The 25,421-nt window shown below is 37.9% G+C and overlaps 3 protein-coding genes and 1 non-coding gene across 12 annotated transcripts; 2 read left to right on the forward strand and 2 right to left on the reverse strand.

The window, feature by feature from the left end:
- Positions 1–1,309: 1,309 nt before the first annotated feature.
- LOC111326413 (galanin receptor 2a) lies at positions 1,310–16,997 on the reverse strand. 9 transcript variants are annotated; one of them, XM_088744708.1, is made up of 6 exons: positions 12,190–12,842; positions 11,721–11,820; positions 8,302–8,381; positions 7,238–7,300; positions 5,976–6,175; positions 1,310–5,793 (listed from the first exon to the last, which is right to left on the reverse strand). In XM_088744708.1, the coding sequence occupies exons 5-6, from the start codon at positions 6,163–6,165 to the stop codon at positions 5,027–5,029; spliced, it is 957 nt and encodes a 318-aa protein (XP_088600834.1). In that variant the 5' UTR covers positions 6,166–6,175; positions 7,238–7,300; positions 8,302–8,381; positions 11,721–11,820; positions 12,190–12,842; the 3' UTR covers positions 1,310–5,026. The 9 variants fall into 9 exon arrangements, with proteins under 9 accessions (XP_088600834.1, XP_088600826.1, XP_022786138.2 ...); XM_088744700.1 differs by lacking the exons at positions 11,721–11,820; positions 12,190–12,842 and adding exons at positions 9,103–9,213; positions 9,803–10,098; XM_022930403.2 differs by lacking the exons at positions 11,721–11,820; positions 12,190–12,842 and adding exons at positions 9,099–9,213; positions 9,803–10,098.
- Trnas-acu (transfer RNA serine (anticodon ACU)) lies at positions 6,403–6,475 on the forward strand. The gene has a single exon. It is a non-coding gene; the product is annotated as a tRNA-Ser (tRNA).
- On the forward strand, positions 7,846–20,111 carry LOC111326412 (allatostatin-A receptor). Its single transcript, XM_022930401.2, has 4 exons — positions 7,846–7,864; positions 14,481–14,604; positions 16,884–17,158; positions 17,862–20,111. Exons 1-4 carry the CDS (start codon positions 7,846–7,848, stop codon positions 18,713–18,715), a joined length of 1,272 nt encoding a protein of 423 aa, XP_022786136.2. The 3' UTR covers positions 18,716–20,111.
- On the reverse strand, positions 19,874–25,421 carry LOC111326414 (uncharacterized). The gene is made up of 4 exons (XM_088744731.1): positions 25,337–25,421; positions 25,175–25,264; positions 24,153–24,312; positions 19,874–22,990 (listed from the first exon to the last, which is right to left on the reverse strand). Exons 3-4 carry the CDS (start codon positions 24,277–24,279, stop codon positions 22,617–22,619), a joined length of 501 nt encoding a protein of 166 aa, XP_088600857.1. The 5' UTR covers positions 24,280–24,312; positions 25,175–25,264; positions 25,337–25,421; the 3' UTR covers positions 19,874–22,616.

The following is a 25,421-nucleotide window of genomic DNA, read 5'->3' on the forward strand; positions in this document are numbered from 1 at the left end:
CGAACTTTGGTTGTACTTTCCGCGGTAAATATAAATTCTATGGAATAGTACTTTTGAGGCAAAAAGCGTTAATGGAATAACTTCGATTTTGTCACCGGCCGTTAGCATCGCACCGAGTAGTTTATTTCCGCTTATAATTGATCACATGACAAAGACAATTGGGGTTACTTCAGATAACTGGAAGGGTTTCCGCTTTTGCTATTTTTTAAAGTAAATTTGATTTTCTGGTGGGATGTTTTGAGGGTCAATGCTTTTTGTCATAAGGAAAAAAAAAACATCATTTACACTAAAGTGTCCCAATCGAACCCACAAATCCTAGAAACAAACTCAGCTCTTGAATGCTTCGCATGCTTCTGCTTTTATTTCAGCAGTCACATTCCGGATTTCGTCATCAATACTGATTGTGCAGGTTTCCCTCCCCCATTTGGACAAGATCACTGAAGACTCTTTTCCAAAGCAGCGTTGTTTGTTATCCTTCCTCGTTATTTCTTAAGTCTAGGATGAATCAGCAGTAGCCAAGTTTTCAAGAACAAAATTATTTCAATGCCAAACTTTAGTGAGGGAACCAAATATTTATCATAACTTGCGCGTGGTTAAAACATGTCCCCGTTGAAACAACTTGGAACTTATTTAATCGAAATCAGGAGGACGGAGATATGCTCAAAATCGGACGAATACGTCTGCAATCGGTTCATTGTGTCGGGTGTCGGGTGTCAGGAAACGGGATTCGGGATTAGTAAGACAGACGCAAGGTAATTCATATTTCCGTATCCACGCTCTAGTCTTCTATCAAAATCCGAAATTGAATACAATATATTGAGGCATGAAACAAAATTTGAAAAGAAAGAAGTTTTATGACCTTTGTTTGGTTAGAACTACCTCAACTGAGCTATCCCTTCGAAATCCGATGGAACAGTCCAAAATGAGACTAAGGAGGCTTTAATCGACATGGGTGTCCGAAACTGGACGGAGGCGTCCAAAATCAGAGAAATGAGAGGGGAAAGTCCGAAATCGGACAAGAGTGTTCCATATGAAAGTAAGAGTCCGTGATGGAACAGGCGAAGTCGATGAATCAAAAAGACAATTATTTTGACTCATGATTGATAAGAATTCTTAAAATATAACTGTGACCTTTGAGAGTTAATTTTGCAATTCGTGCAACAGTACTCTTTAGATGCACTTTACCAAGAGACCATCCTCTCTTGATCGTACTAAAACTGCAAGCTTGCCATTTTACAGATCTCTTCAGCCCTTATGAACTCCTTTACAAGAACTGGTAACTAGCTGACACAAAAGAGAGGAAATCTCGTACAAAAAGAGAACTGAAGTTTAATTTGACCTTACACTGTGTGTTCTTTGTTTCAATGTTTATGTGTAGTTACAATATTGGTAAACTTAGTAGTGTTAATAGCTCATTTTGCATGGGCCAGATATTTTTTTGTTTTTTATCTTTATCATCATTGTCATTTATTGGGACTGACTAAAACATGGTCAGAACATGCTGGCCAGATCAGCATCGAGATATTTCCGCTGATTCATCAAAAATGTGTTGTCCATTATCTCTTAGATTAAGTTCCGAAATTGTATCCACAAGTCTGAAAGAGTTAATATCTAAAAAAAATTTAAGAAAAGAGGTCTATTTGGTTTACCCACGATACCTAAAAGTCAATTGCGACCAATGATCAGTGGTTTTGTCTGAAAAGATTTACAGGTAACACCTGTTACCACAGGTTATATCCATACATACATTTTATCATATTGACATAAATTACCAAACAACTTGCTTTATTTGGACGCAGGATTATCGAGTCAGTATATCCACTCTGGGACAGGAAAAAAAGGCAAAATTTTTGGAGAAATTTATTATTTTTTTTTTACCTCTACAGCGTGGAAAGTCAGTGTAACAATATGCATTGTGCAATGCATTTTGTTTAGTAGTAGCCTCGTTTGAGTGTTCGAACTTAAGGGACGGACGTTTGTAATAGCGAGGCAGATGGTGTAACACTTGATGGGACACATTAAAACGATTCTTTCGTAACTAAACATGGTGTAAGGAGTGAGAGCGGAATAGACCGAAACTGTTCGATAGAAACCTACAATGCAGACGGACGGACAACAGGCAAGTGCAAATGCGGGAGCGACTGACAGGATTGCACAGCTTAAACCTCCAGCTCAGCTAGACTTTGATGCGACAAACTTGGCTGACAGTTGGAAAAGATGGATCTGACAATGAACGGCAGAGGCGAAGCGACGAAAGTAAAGTTATTTCTGTATTCAATCGGCAGTCAAGGAAGAGAAATTTATGACACGATGGCCTTCGAAATTCTCGCGTCGGAAAGAACCTTAACGCAGGTGTTAGAAGCGTTCGACGGGCATTGTAATCCCAGAAAGAATGAAAGTGTGGAACGGTTCAAGGTTTTCTCCGCACTCAGGACCCGGGTGAATCACAAGAAAAGTTCGTTACAGATTTGAAGCTGTTGGCGACGACGTGTAACTTGGGTGATCTTAAAGATTCGTTGGTGAGAGATCTGATCATTTGTGGAATCCAGGACCGGCAGCTTCGATCGAGAAGAACTGCTTAAGATCCCAGATCTTGATTTACAAAGATGCCTCAGCATTTGTAGAGCAGCCGAGATGTCGAAAACGCGTACTAAAACTTTGGAAGAGGGCGAAGCAGTAAACTCATTAAAGGACCAAACGAAGCGCAGCAAGGTGTCAGCTAACAAAAGCCATGACAAGTCTGCTAGCAAGAGGCGCGAAAATGACGATCGGAACACGAGAGATTCCAGTCCTAAAGAAGTACTAAGATGAAAATTTTGTGGTGGAAAACATCGGGCTGCCAAGAAAAGTTGCCCAGCATTCGGGAAGAGGTGTTCGGCTTGCGGAAGAATGAATCATTTCAGTTCTCAATGCCTTTCTAAAACGAGAGCGAACGTCGTCGAATCAGAAAGTGAAAGCGAGCTCTACGAATACTGCCTCACGCTCCACTCGGTGGATGAAAGTTAAGTAGTTAGGGTTCATGTAGCAAGCGATCTGGAATATGCTATAAAATTGTTTGCTACAATTAACTTCGGAAACACACCAGTTAAGTTTCAACTGGATAGTGGCGCGACATGCAATTTGATTCCCGCAAAGTTCCTTAGAACTGAAGTCCAACTGTTTCCCATGCGGAAATTACTCACGATGTACAACAACACAATTATGAAACCTCTTGGAACGTGTGCTGTAGCAGTATCTAACCCCAAGAATTCCAAAACGTATCAGATCGAATTTGTTGTTGTAGACGATGATCAGTCAACACCGATTTTAGGAAATCAACGATGTAGCAGATGGATTTGGTCAGGGTGCAACACCAAACTGTTATGACCGTCAACACTGGGGTTAAGCGCTATAATCAGGGCCCCCTTTCTATGGAAGAAGTTTAAAAAGGAGTACCCAGATGTGTTTCAAGGCACTGGAAAATTGAAGGGGCGGTACAAGATGGAAATTGAAGAAAATGCTAAGCCAGTGGTCCATCCTCCCAGAAGAGTACCTGTCGCGCTCAAGGGAGCACTGAAACGAGAGTTGGAACGGTTGCAGAGTCTTGATATCATAGAAAAAGTCATAGAGCCTACCCTTTAGGTTCCGAGCCTCGTTATCGTGCAAAAACCTAATGGACAGATTCGTGTTTGCCTGGACACTAAGGACCTCAACAAAGTCCTTAGGAGGAGCCACTACCCAACCCCGACAGTTGACGATATTCTACCTGAGCTTACCAGGGCTAAAGTGTTCTCCACTGTGGACGCAAAGAACGGTTTCTGGCACATTGAACTTGACGATGACAGTTCACGCTTAACAACGTTCAATTCTCCCTTTGGAAGATTTTGCTGGCGTCGCCTACCCTTTGGTCTTTGTTCGGCCCCCGAGGAGTTCCAACGAAGGCTTAACCACGCACTTGACGGCCTGACGGGTGTATTAACCATTCATGATGATATCTTGATTGTAATGTCTCCCATCAAGTGTTACACCAACTGCCTCGTTATTACAAACGTCCGTCCCTTAAGTTTGAACACTCAAACGAGGTTACTACTAAACAATGCCTATTGTTACATCCTTTGCCTTATAAAATAAAATAAAAAATAAAATAAAATAAAGAGAAACAGGATAAACAAATAACGAACTAACAGACAATGTAAGTGAGTTCAACTGTTCAAAGTTTGTGAAGCGTAGAAAGCTTCGACGCTGGTTACATCCCAGTAACATAATCCCTTAAATAAGCTGGCTTCTTAACAACTCTGCCTGATCGCGTTGTTGGGCCTTGCACAGGTAACCCACTAGGCTGAACAAGTGGCTCCGGTTGCCGAAATGCCATTGCATGCTCCATGGTCGCATCTACTTGACCACCGGTTGTCCACAAACACGGCGCGGAGAGCTCATGACCGGTCTGTGCGTGTTCGGGTAAGGATATCAACTGTTGATCCGATTGCTCAACGCCTTCTTCAGCCACTAAAGCAGGTTTTGAACTTACTATTGTAAGCAAGGACTTGTCGTTCTTTCTTGGCGAGAAGCTTCTGATGGATCTTGGGCTGGACAACTGGCCTGAGAAGCTTAGGAATGATGGGTAGTTGTGCTCCTGTGCGCTTTGACATCAACCGCTGCACTGGACTGGTGCCCAATCCTTGACTGGGCATGTTTCTGTATTCTAAGAGAGCGAGATATGGGTCTGTTCTGGCTTTTCTTGACTTCCTCATAACATTTTTAGCTGAGTTAACAGCGCTTCTACCTTTCCGTTGCTTTGCGGATAAGCTGGCGAACTGTTTTTTTTTTTTTTATGGACTTACTGCAAGATAAAAATCTTTACAAGAGTACGTGGCAGGTACTGTAGCTTGAAAATGAGTGGAGCTAGCCCGGACAAGGGAACGTGAGCTGTCTCTTGTCTAAGAATATGACCTCTCCCTTTCCGTATCTGCCTCACACGGGAGGAGGACGTTAAAGTAAGTTTTTCTCTCTCTGCCATGAAAGAAACGGAAAAAAAAACCGCTTGAACTCAGGCCAGAGTGGTGCCGTGGTCGGTTTCTGGAGATATTTCGTTACCTCTGTGGCATCCAAGAAGCTTTTTGAACTCTCTCCTGTAATCCTTGTTGGTAAGGCAGTATATCAACGGATTCATGCATGAATTAACAAACACCAGAACATTAAACGCCTTATGCAGCGGGCTTTTAACTTCTGTAAGGCCAAAAAAGCTTAGAATGTAATTGGTCTGCGAAGGAAAACCACACACTGTCATGGCTGCTGCGGTTACAGCGCACATGCGCAGTAACATGTCCAATCGCCTTCGTTTGTTTACGTTCTCAGCGCTTTCCCCAGGGGATGAGGGGAGATTTAGCTTAATATGGCCAAATGTGAGCCATGTTAACAAACAGGGTATGTAAAATGCCACAAAACTGTAGACGATGACAAACGCCCGAGTACCGTCAATTCCAAACGGAGCTTTATCAGTGACACACTTGCTACCATCTAAGCTCGTTTCGAACAACTTATTCATGGATAGAATGCAAGTGATCATAAACGCGATGAAAACATAAACGATGGTACGCTTTCTTTTAAATTGATGCTTGTATTTGAATGGCCTTAACACACAATACCATCGTTCAAAGGCGAGGCAGGCCACGAGGAGGATGGAAACTTTTCCCAATGCAAACAGGAGATATCTGTTGGCGAGCAGGCGGCAAAAAATCTTACCGCGTAATCCAAGAGGGACTGGGTATTTCGATGTGGGGATGGCATACCCGGGAGTAGCTACGAGAAAGACACCTGAAAGAGATAAATAGCACACGACCTCTTAGTTAAAATATATAAAAGTAATTTAATTGTTGGCTTACAGACTTAAAATTAAAACCAAAGTAATCACAAAGAGTGATCTCTCCAAAAATGTTGCATAAAGATTGTTTAGAGAACCATAACCGCTAAAGACAAGAGAATTGCCGTAAACTCACCAGTTAGCATATCAACAACGGCCAAACTGAACAGTAGAATATTATGAGGCCTTTTTAGCATGGAAGGTTTCCTCGCAAGTACAACGGCGAACAACAAGTTTAGAACAAATGAAACAACGGCGATCACCCAAAATGTTACGCAAAAGGCTTGGTCCATGCTTGATAGAGGCTTTGACGTGGTGTTCTCCATACTGCGTCAGCTGCGAGAAAAAAAGCCAGTGAATATACGATATGTATTTCTTTAATTCACTCAACGTGACACTGTTAGTAATTAGTGATTTTCGCCATTGCATACTCTCTACTGCGAGGATCGTACATCATACGTATCTAATACCGCAGTTCAAAATATATGAACTTCATATATACATTGTATCTGATTTATCATCACGGGTTTATTACGAATCAACTTAACGGCCTGCTCCCAGTTGGCTTGTTAGCTCAATTGGTAGAGCGCTGCACTACTATTGCAGAGGTCAGTGGTTCGAGTCCCGTACAGGCCTGATTTTTTTCAGGTCAGATTTTCGCTATTGCATAAATAGCGTTCTCTACTGCGAGGATCGTGCATCATACGTGTCAAATACCGCAGTTAAAAATATGAGCTTCATATATACATTGTAACTGTTAGTAACGTCTGTCATGGTTTCTTCGCTATTAAAAAGATGTGGGACAAGTTCCGCCATAAAACTCTTTTCTGTTGCATGTCATAAAAAAGAGCACCAAACTGAGGAAGCATCGAAATTAAAATAATCTCTGATTACATTTGGCTAATAATGTCCCGCGGTTGTTCTTGGCTTCTTTCTTTGAACGAAGAAAAAGTTGAAGATATAATCCGTCGTATGACTTGAGTTATGGTTGAAAAAAAAAAAAAAGAGATTCAAGTTTCATTAACTGAAAGCTAAATTTAAAAAAAAATGATAACGAATCTAAATTTGAATGTAGACGTCAATTCTAAAGACAAAGTTTTTTTTCCAGATTGAGCTGCATCGAGTTTGTCCACTTGAAATTTCTCCACTGTAGACAGGAGGAACGAAAGCAATACAAAGAATTAATAAGACTTTCTCCAAACAAATTGCTCAACAGATTATTAAAATTGAATATAAAATTTTTCTTCCTGCACTTTACGCGTAAATTTAAAGCCACATAGCAGAGAGTACCGTTAATCATAAATTGCAATTACGTTCTCAACAAGATCACTTTTTTGAGCCAAATCTGCCCCGATGTGCTTGTGACCAGCCTAAAAACTATTCTCTTTTAGCGGTTACCTTGCTCAGTGCTTTGTAATCAGTAAGCGGACACGGCTAGATTTCCAATTGCACCACCGTCACCTAAAAGGTTAGAATTTCAAAAACAGATCGGAAAATGAATTATTCGCTCTGAAAATCTAGCCTTTGATTGAAAGGTGTGAAACACCAGGCTAACGAACGCAATGACACATCTTAGCTGTCGCCTATCATGAATTTAACATAACGTGTCATAGGTAGTTGAAAACGATGACAGCAAGAACGTTGATATTTTTGACAACATAAAATGAATTTAAAGCCAACAAGACGGCATAATCCCCTGACTTTTTGGGTCTAATGCTATTTAAGGAAAATAGATGAGTTTCGAATTATGAAAGAGAAATTAGAAGGCAAGTGTACAAAAAAACATAATGATGACAAAAATGCTAAAAGGAATTGGAAATCAAGTAAATGGGAAGTTTAATGGAAGGAAATACGTATCAAAAGTGTAATTAAGCCTTCGTGGTAATATTAGGAAAATAAAATATTGTTGTAATTCTAAGATTTACAATATTATTAAATAACGTTCTAAATATTCCATTTGTCCCTTAGAAATCGAAATAAGAAAAAAAATCTACAAGCGGATTAAAATGTCATTAAAGGTGGAAGGTTCGTTAGTAAAATACAATTTCAGAGTGAATATGACTCAACCTATTACATTGCTGTTCGCTAGAAAAAATGAGAAAAGAAAAAAAAAATCTAAAATGATCAAAATTCAACAAACATCGGCAATAGAAGTTAAGATATGGCCGAACCGAATCTTAGATGATTGCCCGAATAGGTTAAAAACAATAAATGTGCTTGATCTTAGAGTTTGTCGGGAGATCGTTCAATCTACTTATGAAAACTAAATAGCACCAACTGATTGAATCTATTTTATCCAATTCGAACTCTGTTGTACGCCTAAACTGTTATATATAGTTCACAACTTCAAATGATTTCTCAAATCATATTCTGCACTAAAAAAAAAAGAAAAAAACAGTAAAATAAAAGACGCTATAAAAAACCGTAAATTGTATGCTAAAGTCACAGCCTGCTGTTGTTACCTTATATTTCTTCCCTCTTTGCCAACGCCGGTAATCTCAACTTCGTCCACGGCCTCGTTATTTCGAACAAACATCGTTATCTAACGTATAATGCAATAATGCTTTCTGTTAAATGAGTGTTTGCACAAATAGTTTTCATCTATGGATTCAGAATAATACCGCCGAGGAAATTAAAGACACTTCACATGGACCTATACAATCGACGGACAAAATGCTGTGTCTAAAGACGAAAAATAACAGGCAGCTAAAGGAAATCAAGTTGCGACATCCGTCTATATTAACATCAAAAACATATTAAAAGCGCCATCTATCATTAATTACATGAATATCATTGTGACAGAATTAAACTCTTCAGTTTATGACTCCGGTAAAACACCGTAAACCTCTTGATGAGATGAAAAAATCTTAGGCCCATTGTAGGTGGCACTTAAGATGCAAATCAGGCTGTTTGATCAACTTTGAAGTATTTCAGCTAATTTTTCATAGTTGTTTAATTGAAATCCGTGTCAAACTTTGCTTCAACCAGAACCAATCTCGTTAGTTTCTTACTTATTAGTAAAATTCCATTGTCTCTCTTTCTTACATAGTTCCAGGCTAATAGTCTGTGCGTTTTTCCTTATTCTGACGCGGTCATTTTTCTTGTCATGAAAACTGAACGCAAATTGATCGTCACTATACTCGTGTTTTGCTTTAGTTATATTTGACTTTTTGTTGATCGATTGAATACACCCAATTACATTTGATCGAAACAAAACCGTATAAATCTGAGAAATTGCCCACTTTAACATTCACGTTACCTACTTTCTTGGACTGTACGTGACCCATGAGACGACAAGTCCTGTTCCAAAATCAAAAGGCGAGCAAAAGTCCATAATTACTTACATCCCCTATGCGCATGTCCATTTCTGGGGTCTAAGATGAAATAAAGTAACCGATGGTATAATGTGTCTATCACCTATGCGCGTGTCCATTTCTGGGGTCTAAGGTGAAATAAAGTAACTCTAGAATGATATTTGCAGCATGTAAAATTCTTTGGAAATTAAGGTCTTAATTTCAATGGTTATACATGGAGGTTACTGAATTCAAATAAGAAACATTACAAGTAGCCCAGAGATGACAAAGAATAAATTATTGAAATATTAAAATATACTCTTGAATGTTCGAATCAATTTTTTTTTCCTATTAAGAGAATGTCGTATGTCACTAGGTGTTGCATTGAGAAGAACAGCTTCGTATTTACCCGGCTTTACTAATGCTAATTTCGAACGCAGCAAAAAATCCGAAAGAAAATAGAAAAACAAGATAAAGATTACAAAAGAAAAACGAAAGTTTAGCTCATTTGTAGCCGTCGAATCAACTCTTTTAATTTCTGTTACAGACTTTGTTTTAAAAACACCCAGCGCAAACTAAAAGATTAGGAAAGTCCATGACTTTCTTGTAGGAAGCAAAAACCAAAAGTACAAAGAAAAACAAAATGGAGATGAAAAAAAGTTTAGTCTACCTGTAGTCATCAATTGAACGCCTCCAATTGATATTATAGGTTTTGTTTCTTAAAAACTGAAATATGAGGATACTTCGTGACTTCTTCGTTTCTTGCTGATTTTTGCATGTGATTATAGAGAGGAACAATTAAATTAAATACACGGGAGTGGGTTTTGATCAGTTAGTATTGACGTTAACGTTAACGACGTCGCCTTCCTAATGAACATAAATAGGCATATTTGTCATTACTGTGTAAATAATATTTCTCATTTCCTATTACAAAGCCAAATTTTGCGAAATCTTTTATGTTCACGTAGCCATTTTTCTTCCTTCGTACAATTTTATTTTCGATTGATAAAAAATAGAACGAAAGAAAGATCAAAAGGAAACATAGTATATTAGATCTACATTCAGTGTAGCAAATGAACCAGTTATTCCTCATCCCGACCTAACTGATACACCACAACTTTCTTTGTATGCAGCGGTTCGTGTCACTGTGGTCTTTAAGATTCTTGTAAGGCGATTTCTTAATCGACATTTATTTCATGTCGTAATTTGTTTCCGTTTGTTAGTGTGTCCTACTGTATCTTCATTTACGCTCAAGCGACAGTTATGACATTACCGAAACCCTACTTTACGCCAACTGCGTTGTGATTTCTTCAATCTTCGTATCGCAGGAAAACTTTCAAATGTTCAAATCAGGATCAATAAGGCAACTCAGCTAACCTTAACTAATAAAACTGAGTGATGTCAACAGTCATGGAAATAATTCTTCCGCCTCACTTACTCTTTGCAGTCACCTGCTTGCGCCAAGAGCAAATCTTTTCTTTTCTGATACCGTAACTGATTTATTACTCTTTGGAGAGCCAAATTGTGGATTTGGAACAAAATGCAAATGCCGATAGAAACACAAAAGGTCTGCTGAGTTTGTACTGTCAAATGAGGAAATTTCGTTATTGTTTACCCTTAGGCTTTGCACAAAAGCTAAACAATTCTGTGAAAACACTAATGTCACGATAGAAGGAAATATTCAACAAACATTCTACTTATTCATGTTCAAATTTGCACCTTAAACACTGTATTTGAATATCTTAAAAAAATACTAAATAATAACTACAGCGGAATAGTGGCACCGAAGATTTACAACCTGCTTAGCAGGAAAGAAACTCAACCACTTTTGCAACTCGACTGATAAAGAGGTGATATTAAACATTAATAGCCCTATTTATCCTTATAACCGACCATTAGGCGAGGATAGATCTCTCGAAGTAGAAATATGTTGTACTAAACAAGACTCTTAATGGGCAATGAAACCAAGACAACAGTTAGTGCCCTGAGTCCTTTAAAGATTTTATGCCTTAAAAATTATAATTTATTGCATAATTTTGCTTTCCTCTCCGTGTTACCTAAGGACAGAGCCTCGCGGCCAGATCCAGCATATTTAGGAAAAGAATGTTTTGTTGCACGAAAATGTTCAAAACGTGTGCGATTCTATTTGAAAGGTTGTTTTACCCAAAACCGTAGTAAGTGTTATATAAACTTTAATTTACAAGTTATGGTGCAGAGATATACTTCATGTACGTATGGTTTCAGAATTATACTTCTCTTGAAATTTTTGCGGATGATATCATCAAAGAGAAAACACACAACGCAATGATTTTGAATGAACGAAACTAAACCAAAGATAAAGGCTGATAGTTTCGAAAGAAACTGTTTGGGGCTGCGTCGGTGGGAGTAACGAAATAATTTGGATATATCAACAAAGTTGAAATGGTAAATTGGCCACCGTAACGATTACAAAAGCTGACATTTCGAGCGTTAGCCCTTCGTCGGAGCGAAGGGCTAACGCTCGAAACGTCAGCTTTTGTAAACGTTACGGTGGCCAATTTACCATTTCAACTTTGTTGATATATCTAAACCAAAGATAACCCACATACCTTTTTTTCCTTCTAAAGCTATGATGCAAGCACTTCCAAGTATACTTTCTTACTGCAAAACTGAAACTATCTTGAACAACGTCGGTCGATGACGATACGTCTTGAAAGAAAACAAAAACAGCGCTTCAGGGTATTCGTTAACAGACAGACAGTACTCAGTTTCTAGATTTTTCTTCAAGATCGCACAGCCTAGCTAGTGTAAATAGATATGAAAAATTCAATAGCCTGAAGTGTTACGAACTGCTAAACTTAGAAGTGCTTAGGGACAACGTGTCGTAAGACCAAGGCTAACCAAACACAGATCACAAACGTGTAATCTACCCGAGGCGCGGGAAAAGCCAACTGAAAAAGCTGCGGTTGGTTTTAGCCCTGCATCTGATTGGTTGAGAGCGTATCGCGACTTTTCTATGACTAATTACAAGTTAAAGTCAAGCAAAAACAGTGCAGTCCTGGTTTTAATTTAACTCACAAGTGAAAATTGCTTTAATACTTGGCTAAACTCATAACTTGATTTCTCGAATCCGCCGGTCTCACCATACTGATTTCATCAGGTGATAGGGGAGACATTTATGTTTGGTACTAGAAGAAAGAAGTTTTTTCGTCGTGTTAACATGCAGATTGTTTACTGAAAAACAATAGTTTTCTTCTAAAACTTCCTGAACACTTTAAGATACTTATAAGCATCAAATTTATTCTTTATAAATGCAATATGAAAATTTTTCACCGATATGTGGAAGATTTTTCTGCGTTAATAATTTCTTTTTTACTTCCCTGATTCCTATGAAAATCTGTTTCTAAGCTACCAGTTTCCAAGGAAGTAATAAGCTCTGAAGAGACTGCATTGTCCATAATCTCTCTTTTCGAAGACAGATAATCATGATGACAAAGGAATAAATAAGAGAAACGTGTTAGTTGACTTGTGGTTCCCGTGATAAAGAAAGTATAAATTACCAACTCAGTGACATACGGAATTAACTATATTAAGTCTTTGTTTATACATTGGTTGGTGAAGTTCCTGTTACGATCACGTATGCTAGACGTAAAAACTCAGTTTACGAATTATCAATATGTTTTTACTTGTTTTAAGACAAATACGTGACTATATTTCAGGGCAACATTGAGTATTGTGTTTGCATATAAGCAGTTTCCGTCGCTCGGCTTTCCATTAGAAGTCTTAGTATGCAAGTCACAGAACAACTTACCTTGTTATAGGAAATTAATAATGCACTTTATTAACGCGATTTTACAAAATTCGCGTTAATCTAATGTATCTTGATTAATGTCGATGTAAATTTAATGCACGCTATTTTACAACATTGTTATTTTAAAGCACCTTTATTTCCTAAAAGCTAACTACTGTAAATGCTTCTTTTTCTCCATGAGACATGTGTATGTTGAGATTTTGTAAGTGCTGGAAGTTTGTGTTACTGCAACAAACTGCGGTTTGCTTTCCGTCAATCAAAGGAGTGAGCAGTTCTTAGTGATTTCACGGAGGCTTTGAAAGATCTTTTGAATTGATACGGTCTAGTTAAGCTTCAAAACCAAATTTACGGCCTTAGCAAAAACTTAGAAACATCTGTGGACTTGTCTTTGGCGTTCAGAAATATAAAGTGCCAGTTTGCAGAATTATGAAAATCGCAGTAACTAAAGCAAGATGCTTATCAAAACATTCGTGTTAAATTAATGCATGTAAACCTAATTTTTGAAAAATTCGCGTTTATTTAGTGTAACGTAAATTTTCTGCGCGTTGTCAACGTGCGTTGTTAATTTCCTATAATAACGTAAGTTACTGCGAATGATACGTATTCAGTTGTTCTACTGCGTAAATCGTTTCAGACTTTATAATACTTACGGTAAATCTAAAAATAAAAAACTCTCAATCGTCTCACGAAAGAGTTACACAAGGTAGTAAGACGAAGCTTGAAAATTTGAGGTTAACTCTCGAACTCCTCAAAACGGAGATAACTAAGCTAGAGATCACGTTTGCGCTTTTATGAATCATCACAAAATTGAATTTCTGTTGGTTAACAAATTGAAATGCCATCCGATATTAGAGGCGTTTTTTAACCTGATTGAGAGGAAGAGTATAAGGTAACAAAGTACACAAACGTTCACGCTAGAACTTTAAAAGGTGCGTGAAAAATTCAATATTTCAGTGGAAAAGTCATTTAATCTGTCACTCAAAATCCAATCTTCGACACTGTAATTCAAACAATCAGTATTCCGCTAAGATACCCCTTGTGTTCCACCCAAAGAGTCGCTTCAAGACAATTTCTTACGTGTTAATGAGAGTAAGCTGGTTACAATGGTGTTAGAACAGCATTTATGTTCTTACTGAAACAAAAGAAGGTTTAGGCTGGTTGAAATCCTCTCAGTTCTATTCCACTAAGAAAATCTTGCTCTTTTAAGACCCTAACGAAATTCACCTTCTCTCGTTTTCTCCTCCATGTCGTTAATATAAAAGCACGCCCTAAGTGTTCTTAGATGAACTTTTCATTATTATTATTTTTTGTTCCCTAGCATCAGTGCTTTATTTCGTTTCCTTAAAATTCAATCAATAGTGCCTGTAAGTTTAAAAACAGGATTATTTCTAAGATAAACATTTTTAATGCAAAAGGACAAAAAGTTATCAATCACCGGAAAACGCCACTATGATAAAAACTTAAGTCCTTTTGACTTGGCTTTTCGCTGCTAATAAACTCGCTTTAAATCTACATATGAAAGGTAACAGCACTCAAGAGTTCCCGCCTTCCATTTAAGCGAATATCGTGCAAAATCATTTGAGTCTCCTAAATTTTACGTTGGTCAATAAAGTGCTTCTGTTAGTGAGCAAGAAGTCACGTAAAAGAAACAACGGAGGGTCAAGTTTGGGTACTAAATTTGGGTAGGATTAAGCCACTTTCGTCTTAAAGAAAAAACGTTTAGAATATCGTAACTTACAGTACGGGATTGGTAACTATGTCCTACTCTAAATATTCCGTTAATAGTTTTTCCAAAACCGGTAGCTCAGTCCAAACTGCTTTGCACATCAGGCATCGATCAAAGTATAAAACTGAACTGGAACACAAACTCGGTTTTCTGTTTTCCCATAGAATTGCTTTTTCCCACTTTGGATGATGTAAAGGGGTAGAGGTATTCAAACTGACTAACTTCGTAATCTGACATCGTTCTATAGTGGTCAGTATATTTCACTTCAGTTCTTTGTGAAAGTGACGTTTCTGCTCGAAAAACCTGTCATATAAATTATGCAACAGCAATTTCATAACCTTTACGATGTTGGGTTAAGACCTAAATATAGTACAGTACTAGCTTTTTTTTGTTCTTTTGTTGATGTATTAACTGTGTTGTTTTGATCCTTGAGTAGCAAGGGATCCCGTAAAATAGAAAATTAAAAGCGCCTTTATTTCTCACGAACTCACTGTAGGTCATTAAGTTTCATCCCCAAGGCATGAATTGGTAGCTTTAAATTATTGTGCTTGTACAACGATCGTTTTCATTCAATTTCTACTATTTACAGGACAAACACATAGAAGCAAAAAGGAACAAAAATAACAAGATTTATTAATCTTGTGTAAAAGTTAAAGATTGAAGTCGGAGCTGTGAATGGTGACGGTTTGCAATATTTGACCGAAATAATCGGAAATTTTGGTCGTCACCTGAGTTTGAGTAGATTGCACAATGCATGCATTCATGTAATAAAATCGATTTTCCCATGAAAGAAGCCGTTGGATTTAACATTGTCATCTAATCTGTATGTTTTCAACCGGCATTTTCCGCCTGCATTGTTCGTGTTACTTCATGTGCTAGTCATTAGCACTATTTTCAAAGCTTTTTTTAAGGGGGCATCTCTATGTTTCACAAATGTTCTCCTCATTAATCATCTTGTGATTAACTCGAATTTCTATTGAATCACCAATTTATTCATGGCAGAGTCTTTTCCGGCGAAATTTCAAGCCAAACAATGACAAATTCAGAACCTACAGACTTAAACTATATCAGATAACTGATGCTATCAGAGGGAATGGCTAACTTTCAATGTTTAGTTTCTGCCTCCTCTTCGTGAAAGACAGCTAAACTTGAACATTATATCGAACATGAAGAGATTATTCATTTCAGAAATTCTACAAACTGTCTCGAAAATAACTGTCGCCCCTCAAAAGACTCTAATTAAATCAAAAGTACGAAAGGGTTTTTGTTCTTAAAGAAATTGTATATCATTATTACTGGTACCGAAGTGTTTGGTCAATGGTCAAAAGAAACAAATCATTAGTCCACTACGAACATGATATAAATTCATACAGCCCTGATGTACATTAAGTGCAAGTAACTGGAATTAAACCCAACTTGAAGCCGCGATGGTACTATATCAGCTAGTTTTCAAAACACGGTGCCTTTTACTACTGCTGTGGTCCGACTATACATTGTTCTTGAAGTAAAACTGAAAGCATAAAAATCTACTTACACTACCAAGGGAGTGAAAGAAAAATAAACACACCCCTTGTGGTAGAATACACATGTTTGGAGAGTCGGAACAAAACGACACCATTTATGTTGGCTCATTTTCGGTGATGCGCTCTGTAGTGAAAGTAAACTTGACAGCGACTTAAAAAAAAAAAAAAGTTATAAATTAAGATGCCATTTTCTCTGATAAAGTAAGTGCTCCAAAACGGTTTCCTAATTGTCTTTGACATGATTACGACACCGGATTCAAGGATGTTTTTCTAGGAGGATTTTATAAATAGGCAATTCTAACATTAAAGAGGAAATTATGTTTTCAAACAAAATGAATTGAACACATGTGGATAAATGTCAACAACAATGAAATAAGTCGGTGATCAGAATTCAACTGAATATTTTAGTGCGGAAAACTTTTCAAAACCGAGTGCTGCAAAAACAGAAAAATCGATGAACTCTCCGCAAGATATGACGTTAAATATCATTCGAATGCGAATAACCCAGAATTGCATTAAAAAGAACTCAATATAGATGGAAAGGTAACGTTTTAAATATAACCATTTTGCACAAATAAATTTGAAATAGATGATATCGGAAAATTAGCATAATTGTTAATCTGAATGAAAGGCCCAAATTTTTAAGTGTACGATGTGTTTAAGTTTCAAATGCGATAATTTCCTCATACAAATTGCTGTACTTACTTCACAGAGCGGTGAGCCTGGCAGAATACACTGCGTTGGCAATGAAGTTGTTTGAAAACAGAAGCACACCAACACAGCCTAATGTTCTGTCCAACCAATCAGGACCGTACATTGAAACCAGCCAATCAGGAACTTTTCTGGAGGTGACTTTCAGCATAATCGCTGTCTTAGCTTTCGCGCTCAATTTCATGTTTTGTGTTGTGCTGTTGAAAAAACCTTCCATGATGCAGAAGCCGTACAACTTCCTGCTGTTTAATTTGGCCATCACGGATTTGCTCACAGGTGAGGCATCTTTCAGCTTCGTATGATGCAAAAATAAGTCTGTTTCTCTCTCTATCCAAATGACGTAGGACTGCAAAACATCAATTGGCTGGTGGCACAGGATAGATATAAGCAACATTATTAGCAGTTACCTCAAGAAAAGCAAGAATAGAATAAAATGGAGGAGCTTCCTCTTGAGGCACAGCATCTGCAGTTAGATTTTGATCGCGGAACGGAAAGGTAGGGGGCCCCTCCTATATTCGCCGCAAGTCTTCGCAGGCACTGAGTACACTTTCATAATTCAACAAGGAACTGACCTCATTGACATAAAGGATTTATAGAAGTTTGGACCCATGGCAAGAGCGCCCCAAAAGTTCATCCCAACTATGACGGTTTCGCCCTGGACTCCGACCTACCTCAAGAAGGATTACAAAATTACAACTTAAGCTTGGTTACTAGAAATGCTCTGGCAAAGAACAAAATAAAATGGGCATAATAACGGAATACCATCTAGGTACAATTTTTAAAGTGATTTTCTAAGACTGGGTAGTTTTTTTTTAGTATTATTTGGGAGGGAGGGGGGCCGCGAGGGGGGGGGGGGGCAATGAAACCCTAAGTTACCTACGCTATAGGTGGAGTTATTAGGAGCTGGAGAACTGAGATAATAATTACCTGCATATTGTAATATCGAACATAGCTGACAAATGTCTTACTTCTCCCACAGCACTTTCCTTGGTTGCAACACCAGGCTACGTGAGCAGACAATCCTTGTTTCCGATTCCTTATGGAATTGGTGGACACATGTTCTGCACACTATTAGCCAACAGGTATCTCCTGTTTACAATCGCCAAAGTGTCCATTTTACTCGTCACGTGCCTTGCCATAGAGCGCTGGTGCTGTGTGCTGAAGCCGGTAAAGTACATGGCACACTTCGGCCGAAGGCGCCGTACCATCTACGTGGTGGGGTCATGGATACTAAGCTGTGCGCTACAAATTCACAAAATGTTCGAGAAAAGACTCCTCGGAAATAAATGTGTGTCTGTCGAAGCTCCTTACGGTCAAGAGGGCGCGCAAGCGTTAATAGCAATTTACGGCTTCGCGAACTTTATAGTGCCGTGCGTTATAACATGGCTGAGTTTTGCTCACATTAAATTTCGACTACCAAACTCTCCTACTGCTGGGCAGAAAAGTGCAGGCAGACGAGCCGGACAGAAAACTGTTCTACAACTATGCGCACTGACAGCCGCAGTCTTCACTCTAAGCTGGCTCCCAGCCCAAGTCAGTTACACTTTGTACCCCTTCGGAATCACGGATGTAACAAGTTCGCTGCACAAATGGTGGAATGTAATTGCGTTTCTCAATTCGTGCGTAAATCCTTTAATATACTGGTATTATCATAAGGAATACAAAAACGCATTCATTAAACTCTTCTGTGGGTGTAAGGCACTGCAGCTTCAAGCTATTAAACCTCTGCACTGTAATTCTAGAAGTCACGACTTGCCGTTAAACCACAGAACTGGTGAATTACCACCACCGAAAAAGGAATCATTCCTCTGCATGGACGGGCATTTAGTGTAGCAACTGTGTCACGGAAGTGTCTTTTCTGCAGATACTTTGATTTGCCTAACCCAGTCGTCTTTCCGCGATTCATTGTTGGAGAGTAGGGCTCTTTCAATGATCAACTTGATTTTACAGTGAAAAGCGATGAGAAAAAAAGAATATAATAAAATTCCACTTTACTAGGAACAGATCATATACACCTCTACAGGTTCTACACCGATGGCATCAAGAAACAAACTGTTCTTTCTTCGTCTCTTCCAGACTTGAAAAGTTCAACTTTCAATGTCGCTCATCTGGTCTTTAAATTGTAATTACAGGAATTCAAAGATGTTTCCACGAGGCTTTGGTCTCTTTTGTCTGAAGTTTCGAGAAATTTTCAAGAATCGAGAAAAAAATTCAGGACTTTGCGAACCGAAGTGATTACTAGCTGCGTCGAAGACGGGGCATTAAATAACACGGTTATTGAAAAATCTTGAGCTGCTTCAGTCATTGATCTCTTTCCAATCGTCCAAATTAAATTTGTAAGGCGATCGAAGAAGTAATGCAGCGGTTTCATAGAAAATGAACACCGTCTTTAATTCAAATGTCACCACAGGCCTCTTAAGAGCCTCGTTGTCACTGACGGACCAAGCTTTTCAAAGTTGAAGTGAAGGCAGTATTTTTCCCGGCGTACATTTCAAGCTAACTTTTATGTTGCTAAGTTCTGGTACGTTTCTTCTTGGAAGCTGTGGTGGTGTGATGCTTTCACCACCAAAGACAGGACCAGTGCAGAAAAAAATTTATTTCATTTTGTCAGGGGGGAGGATTAGGGGAAGGGCTTGACCTCTTTCTTCTTTTATCACCTCCATTTATTGGGCCCCCGTCCTCATTACAGCCCAGTTGAAAAGTTATCGGGTTAACCATCAATTTTCGAGATTGGGTAGGGTTGACTTCTCCATATATTATATTTATCTCCACTGGAGTGCCCCTATTGAGTGGGCTTGTATCCCGTTCCCACCCTTGTTAAAAATTCAGTTAGTCATCTATTTAAGTAGTTGAGAGAGACAAAATAATTCTTATCTTCCCACAACTCCATCAGATCCCTTTAAGCAGTTTTATGGTAAAATTAGGAAAATGGAAGGTCTAGATAATATTTCATGTCTTAGGAGCAAGGTGAAAATCGACAAGAACACAGAAAGCTGTGCAACTACTTTTATATCAGTATCATTAAAAAATAACTTACTTCATTAGCAAACTTGATTACACTGTCTCTACAAAACCCTTATATTAAAATGCTACCTCTGGATCAAATCATAACCTATAAATTTCTACCAACTACAAACTAGTTTAATGTGGAACAATATGCTCCAAATGTGTTTCATAATTCTCTGTTATTTTCTAGATCTACCTGTAAATTAATAAATATCACACTTCATTACAGGTTGCTACAATTATATATATGACATATAGAAAAAGTACTAAAACATATTTTTGAGCAACCTTAGGATTATATTATGCTAAGTAGATGTTGCAAAACAAACTAATCTGAAAGGTATAGACCAATGAGGACACTGAACACTTTTTACTTCTTTTCTACAAGTAGTTCTTCTTTTCTAGCTTAGGCCATCCATTAAGATAAACTCAGTTTCACTGTAAATTAGAGTAAAAAAGCATAAGAAAAGGAAATGGAAAAGAGCTGCCCAAAAAAATGTTTGAAAGAGGGGTAGCTCACAGTCTTAATACAACTAATTTTTAACTATACTAAACAAAGAATGGCTTTCTCCTTATGTACCCTTTCAAATACACCACTGCGAAAGTAATAACGAATACATATCACTCAGGCTCGACACTAACTTTTCAACTTACTAGCCAAGTGGCTACTGACATCTTAGATGTTTTTAGAAGTTACAACAATTTCAGTCTGTTTAATAGCCAAACTGGCTAGTGGAAATCGAAAACCACTAGCCAAAACCAAATTTCTACTAGTCTGTGGCTAGTGGGCTACCGTTAGTGTCGTGCCCTGTATCACAATTGCCAAGTCTGTCTGAGGCATTATCGCTGATACTGATACACTGTCAGTAGTGATAACAAAGGGATTTGGAAGATGATCTGCACCTACTGGTTTTTTCAAAGTCTGGAAATGTTCTTCAATTTCTGTCATTTTTACTTCCTAGTTATTATGGAAAGATTTATCCTCCAATTTAAAAATTACCTTCAATAATCCTAAGAAGCCCACTCCATGACTATTAACATGAATGCAGGTCACAGCACTATGTACACTATTAAAAATCTAACCTGACTGTTTAACTATGTACTTTGCAGCAAACTTCCACAATTATACCACAACAACTGCTACAACAAATGAGTTTCAATATAAAAAAAAGTGGATATTGATAGCAAGTGCAAATAATAACAATCGATGATTAAGAATTATCTCCAGGTAGGAGTACTCAATTTCTGTTAAGAATGGATTTTTAGCAACTTTGTTGATAATTTAACTTTTAAATTATTGATATTTGGAATATGTCCAATGATTTTGATGGCTTATTTAACCCTTTCACCACCTGAACGTCCTAACATGAATTTTTTCAGCTAACTAGATGTTCCAATTTGGAATACATTGGAATTACATTCTTGGGAATATCTTTGATTAAATACAAAATACTTACATCTAAAAGTATACGTAATACATGCGAAGTCCTAAAAGTTGGTATATAGATCCTTGACATGAAAGGGCTAAGGCACAGCACAAAGAAAACTGTCGGGTACATGCATGTATAAGTACAATCAGGCAATCTAAACTGGATTTGGTTGGCTCTCTCTGTGAAACTATACTATACTTTGATGATTATAGCAACATGTGAAAGAGCTTGCCAGGGGCAATGAATAATGAACTGCATTCACCTTGACATCTCTGATCAACAGACTACTGACATGCAAAGTGAAAAGCAGTTCACTTCATCAACCTATGCCTAAACCTTAGATAAGTAATCATGTTTTTTTTAAAACTGTGCAACTCTCAAAGTGATTAACATATAACCTCTCCCTAGCATATTCATACTTATCTAGCAAACAGGTATTGAGAATACTCAAAAGTAACAGGCACACATTATTATCTTATCTAACAACAAATTCTTGTGACTAATTTATAAGATAATATGTAGTACTGGGCTCTGTTGCTAGAGAGGAGAAATTGACAATCAGATCTTGGAGGTAAATGGGTTTAATTTCAGAAGCAGACACAGAACAGTCAACGTATGTTTGCATCCTCTGTGAGTATGTGCGTAAAGTCCAGTCCATTAAAGTTTTTCACATAGCAATTTCCTTAAGAATGAAACACTACTTTAAGTACACCAGATAACAGTTATTATACTAGGAAAATAGGGCGATTCAGTTTTGCTCTGTAAGCAGTCATAAAAAAAGAATGAGACTGCTGAAGAAGGTAAGCAAACAAAAATGTAAAAAACCTTCCAATGCAAAAGTTCTAACGATATACAAATATTTAGACAAAATATCAAAATAACAAAAAAGAAAACTAACAAATCAATGAACATAAAAATTCCAACAATACCCAGATTGACGTAAAATTAGTAATGAAAAAAAGCGGTCTAGAATATTTCATGCATGAACCATAAGATAATAATTCTCAAGCTTTGGAAATAATGATAGCACTGGACTCATTTTAAGGCTATGACGATACAAGTTAATTCTAGTCTTACCTTCAAAAATGCAATTTGTTATGATGTCACAAAAGATTTTTAATTTCAGCTCTAAGTTTTTAGGACTTAGGAACTATGGCATACCTTGCATTCAATTGTCTTAAAATAAAATTAGACCACATTTGCTATGTCATCTGTACATGTGCTAAAGGCCTCTGTCACAAACAGAATTGGAAGCAATTCTCTACACAGACTTTTCAGTCTACAGCACTATATAGTTTCTACTTGACACTATTCGTTTCAGCAACATGTACAGGGGGCCTAGCACTACAGGAGCACGTGCACACAGGGTTCAGAAGTTTAGGGTCTACAAGGACCTCACCGTGAGGCCCTCTGAATATCGTGCCACAACAGATTTCTTCACGCCGCCACATTGACAGGTCAATGAATGGTAGCTTATCATTTGCTGAAGAGGTAAGGGATGGGAACAGAAAAGATGTTTGTGAAGCTGTTGACACTTGGCGTACTGGTTGTGAAGAGGTGGTCATTGAACCTGACGACAAATCATCTGACACATCACTAGGACTAGGACTGGGTGAGCCACAGATCAAGGTGGGTGACATCTCCCCACTATCTGTTTCAATTTCATCATTATCTGCAAATAAATGGCAGATATAATTATAATTGCTGCTATGATTTGCCACCTATGAAAGCTAAAGAAACTACTATCACACTTCCAGCCTCCTCCTTGTAGACAAAGAGTTCCAAACAAAAGGTACCAGCCAAAAAGACAGTTTTTAATTAAATGGTTCTTTTCAGAGTGACCCTGCTTCTTCTTCTTGCATTAATCTGACAAATTTGCAAGCTTGTTTTGCAGAGGGCATGTTTACAAAATGTGCTATGGATAAAAATTCCCTGATTTATAACTCATCCTGACTTTATAAGATATGATAGACAAGCTAATAGATCCTTGCAGATTGCAGGATGTTTTGGCAAAAAAAAAAAAAAAAACACACATAATGGCATTGCTGACCATCCACTTCTTTGTAGAGAAAGTACGGGAGTGCAAAATTGTAAGGTCTGAGGTTTGATTCCAATGTCGAGAAAGATTTGAAGACCAAGCTCAAAGTTTACCATCTTACTTTTTGTAACATTCTTAGTTAATACTAACACTCTCCCAGTATGGCCCTTAGGCTTGGTTAATAAAATATAGGACCCCCCCCCCCCCAACTCCCCATCCTTGATGAAAAGAAAATAAATAAACTAACGGTCCGGCAAGGAGATAGGGGCTCAACAGATTGACGTGGGAAGCTCAGTGATACGATTAAGGTTTAGGAAATTCTAGAAACGCAAAAATCGTGCATTTTCATTTACATTGCATTCAGAGATAATATTTTCTTGCACTCCCATGAGCAAGACAGCAGAGTATCAAAGTAATTATATCATCGTCAATTTTCGCCACTAAAAGTTTAATAAATTTGCTGTTCGTTTAAAAACGTTTCCTCTGAAATTGTGACCCTTAGGTTAAGTTTTTCGTCTTTGTCGCTATGGTTATTCTTCCATTTCAAGTATCAAACCACTAAAAGTTTCTGTAATGGTTATGATTTAATTCATTCAGTTATTGATCGACTTCGTTTCCTTGAAAGAAAACTTAGAAATTGTAAATAACAACAGATGATTTCTGTGATGTCAAATGAACACACAATTCAGTTGGGGTCTTCGACAAACGTAAGGTGACTGTCATCGAGGACCAGGTGAGAAAAAATTGTTTTTACCATTTTACGTCTTCCTAATAGACAATGAAGACCATTACTAACCTCGAGTTTCTTGTCCACCGCAACTCGCGCTACGACCACTTGTTGCTCTAGTGCCATTCATTGTGGAAGTTACTTCGTTTCCGTTTTCCACTGTCATAGAATTCCTCGAACTTCTTCTTGGCTTCATAGTTCTTTTCACTGTTGCTTTACTATCTACGACCTGTTATGAAAAAAAAAAAAAAAAAAAGTTGAGCCAAAAAATGACAATAAGGGCAAATGACATTTGATTTGCGGTTTGCGCTCTTCCTGAAACACATCACAAAGACGAAATATTTTCTCAACTTACATGCTTCCAATTCTTCGAACTGCCTGAGGGAAGTTTCTTCCACCGTTTGACCAGAAGTACACAGGCATTGCAAATCTCTCCTTGCCTCTTTTCATTCAATTGAAAGCAACCGCTAAACAACAACTCATATTTTGACGAAGACGTGAATCTTGAGCTCGAAGACTTAGCGCCGCAGATGCAACACCCGAGACGCGAACGAAAAACTCGAGGTCTATGCGAAGCGAACATCACGCAAGAAAATTGGAAAGGATGAGATGAAAGATTTCTCGCTGAACAGGACGGTAGTGCGGAAAGCTCAAGTACCTGCTTTTGTGCAACAGCTGAGAAGAATAGGTTTTTGTGCAGAGAATGCTGGACGGAGCATGCTCAGAATGGCAATTCTTTCGGCACGTTGTCTTAAAAGAACACATGGTGTCTGTTACACAATTACAGGGAACGAAAACAATTTAATTATACACCTGTACACCCCGTTAGTAATCAGAAAATGAACGGGTGGAATTCCTTATTAAAGGAGAGCTGTCTTCATTAAGTGGTTAGAATGGTTGTTAAACTCAGGAAAAGCACAGGAGCCTTGCAAAAAAACAACAACCAAAAATATGGATATAAGAATACAGAGTTTACATGGGGAGCCCCTTGACATTTTAAGTGTTACCGAGTGAGTCTGAAAGATGTTTTGGCAAAATAGGTAAACAGTAGTTCATCGTGTTTGAATTTACGTTATTTTGAGAATTCTTACCTGGTTAGGTGATGGGTAAGGACTGAAAAATAGATGTAGTAATCCTCGTTTTGACTTTCCGTTTTGCGTGACTAGAAGTCCACCTGGACGCTGAACACGTTGTCAATTAATTACAATTGTAGATCCTCTTATCACCCAAATCTGAAAAGCTTAGAGACTTACTTTAGGTTTCTGGCGGTCTTCTTCTCCTGTGAAACAAAATGCCGTGCGTTTGATACATTCTGAGTCTTCGAAGGAATGGACACAT

This window comes from Stylophora pistillata, chromosome 1 (assembly GCF_964205215.1).
Source record: "Stylophora pistillata chromosome 1, jaStyPist1.2, whole genome shotgun sequence".
NCBI lineage: Eukaryota > Metazoa > Cnidaria > Anthozoa > Scleractinia > Pocilloporidae > Stylophora > Stylophora pistillata.

Coding starts and splice junctions, on each gene's coding strand:
- LOC111326413 (XM_088744729.1), bottom strand. CDS start 6,165: ATGGAGAACACCACGTCAAAGCCTCTATCAAGCATGGACCAAGCCTTT. Junction 5,794..5,975: donor CGTTGTTGATATGCTAACTG/GTGAGTTTACGG, acceptor TATCTCTTTCAG/GTGTCTTTCTCGTAGCTACT.
- LOC111326412 (XM_022930401.2), top strand. Junction 14,605..16,883: donor AGTTTGGGTACTAAATTTGG/GTAGGATTAAGC, acceptor CTTACTTCACAG/AGCGGTGAGCCTGGCAGAAT. Junction 17,159..17,861: donor CATCACGGATTTGCTCACAG/GTGAGGCATCTT, acceptor CTTCTCCCACAG/CACTTTCCTTGGTTGCAACA.
- LOC111326414 (XM_088744731.1), bottom strand. CDS start 24,279: ATGAAGCCAAGAAGAAGTTCGAGGAATTCTATGACAGTGGAAAACGGA. Junction 22,991..24,152: donor CGGTGGACAAGAAACTCGAG/GTTAGTAATGGT, acceptor ATTTATTTGCAG/ATAATGATGAAATTGAAACA.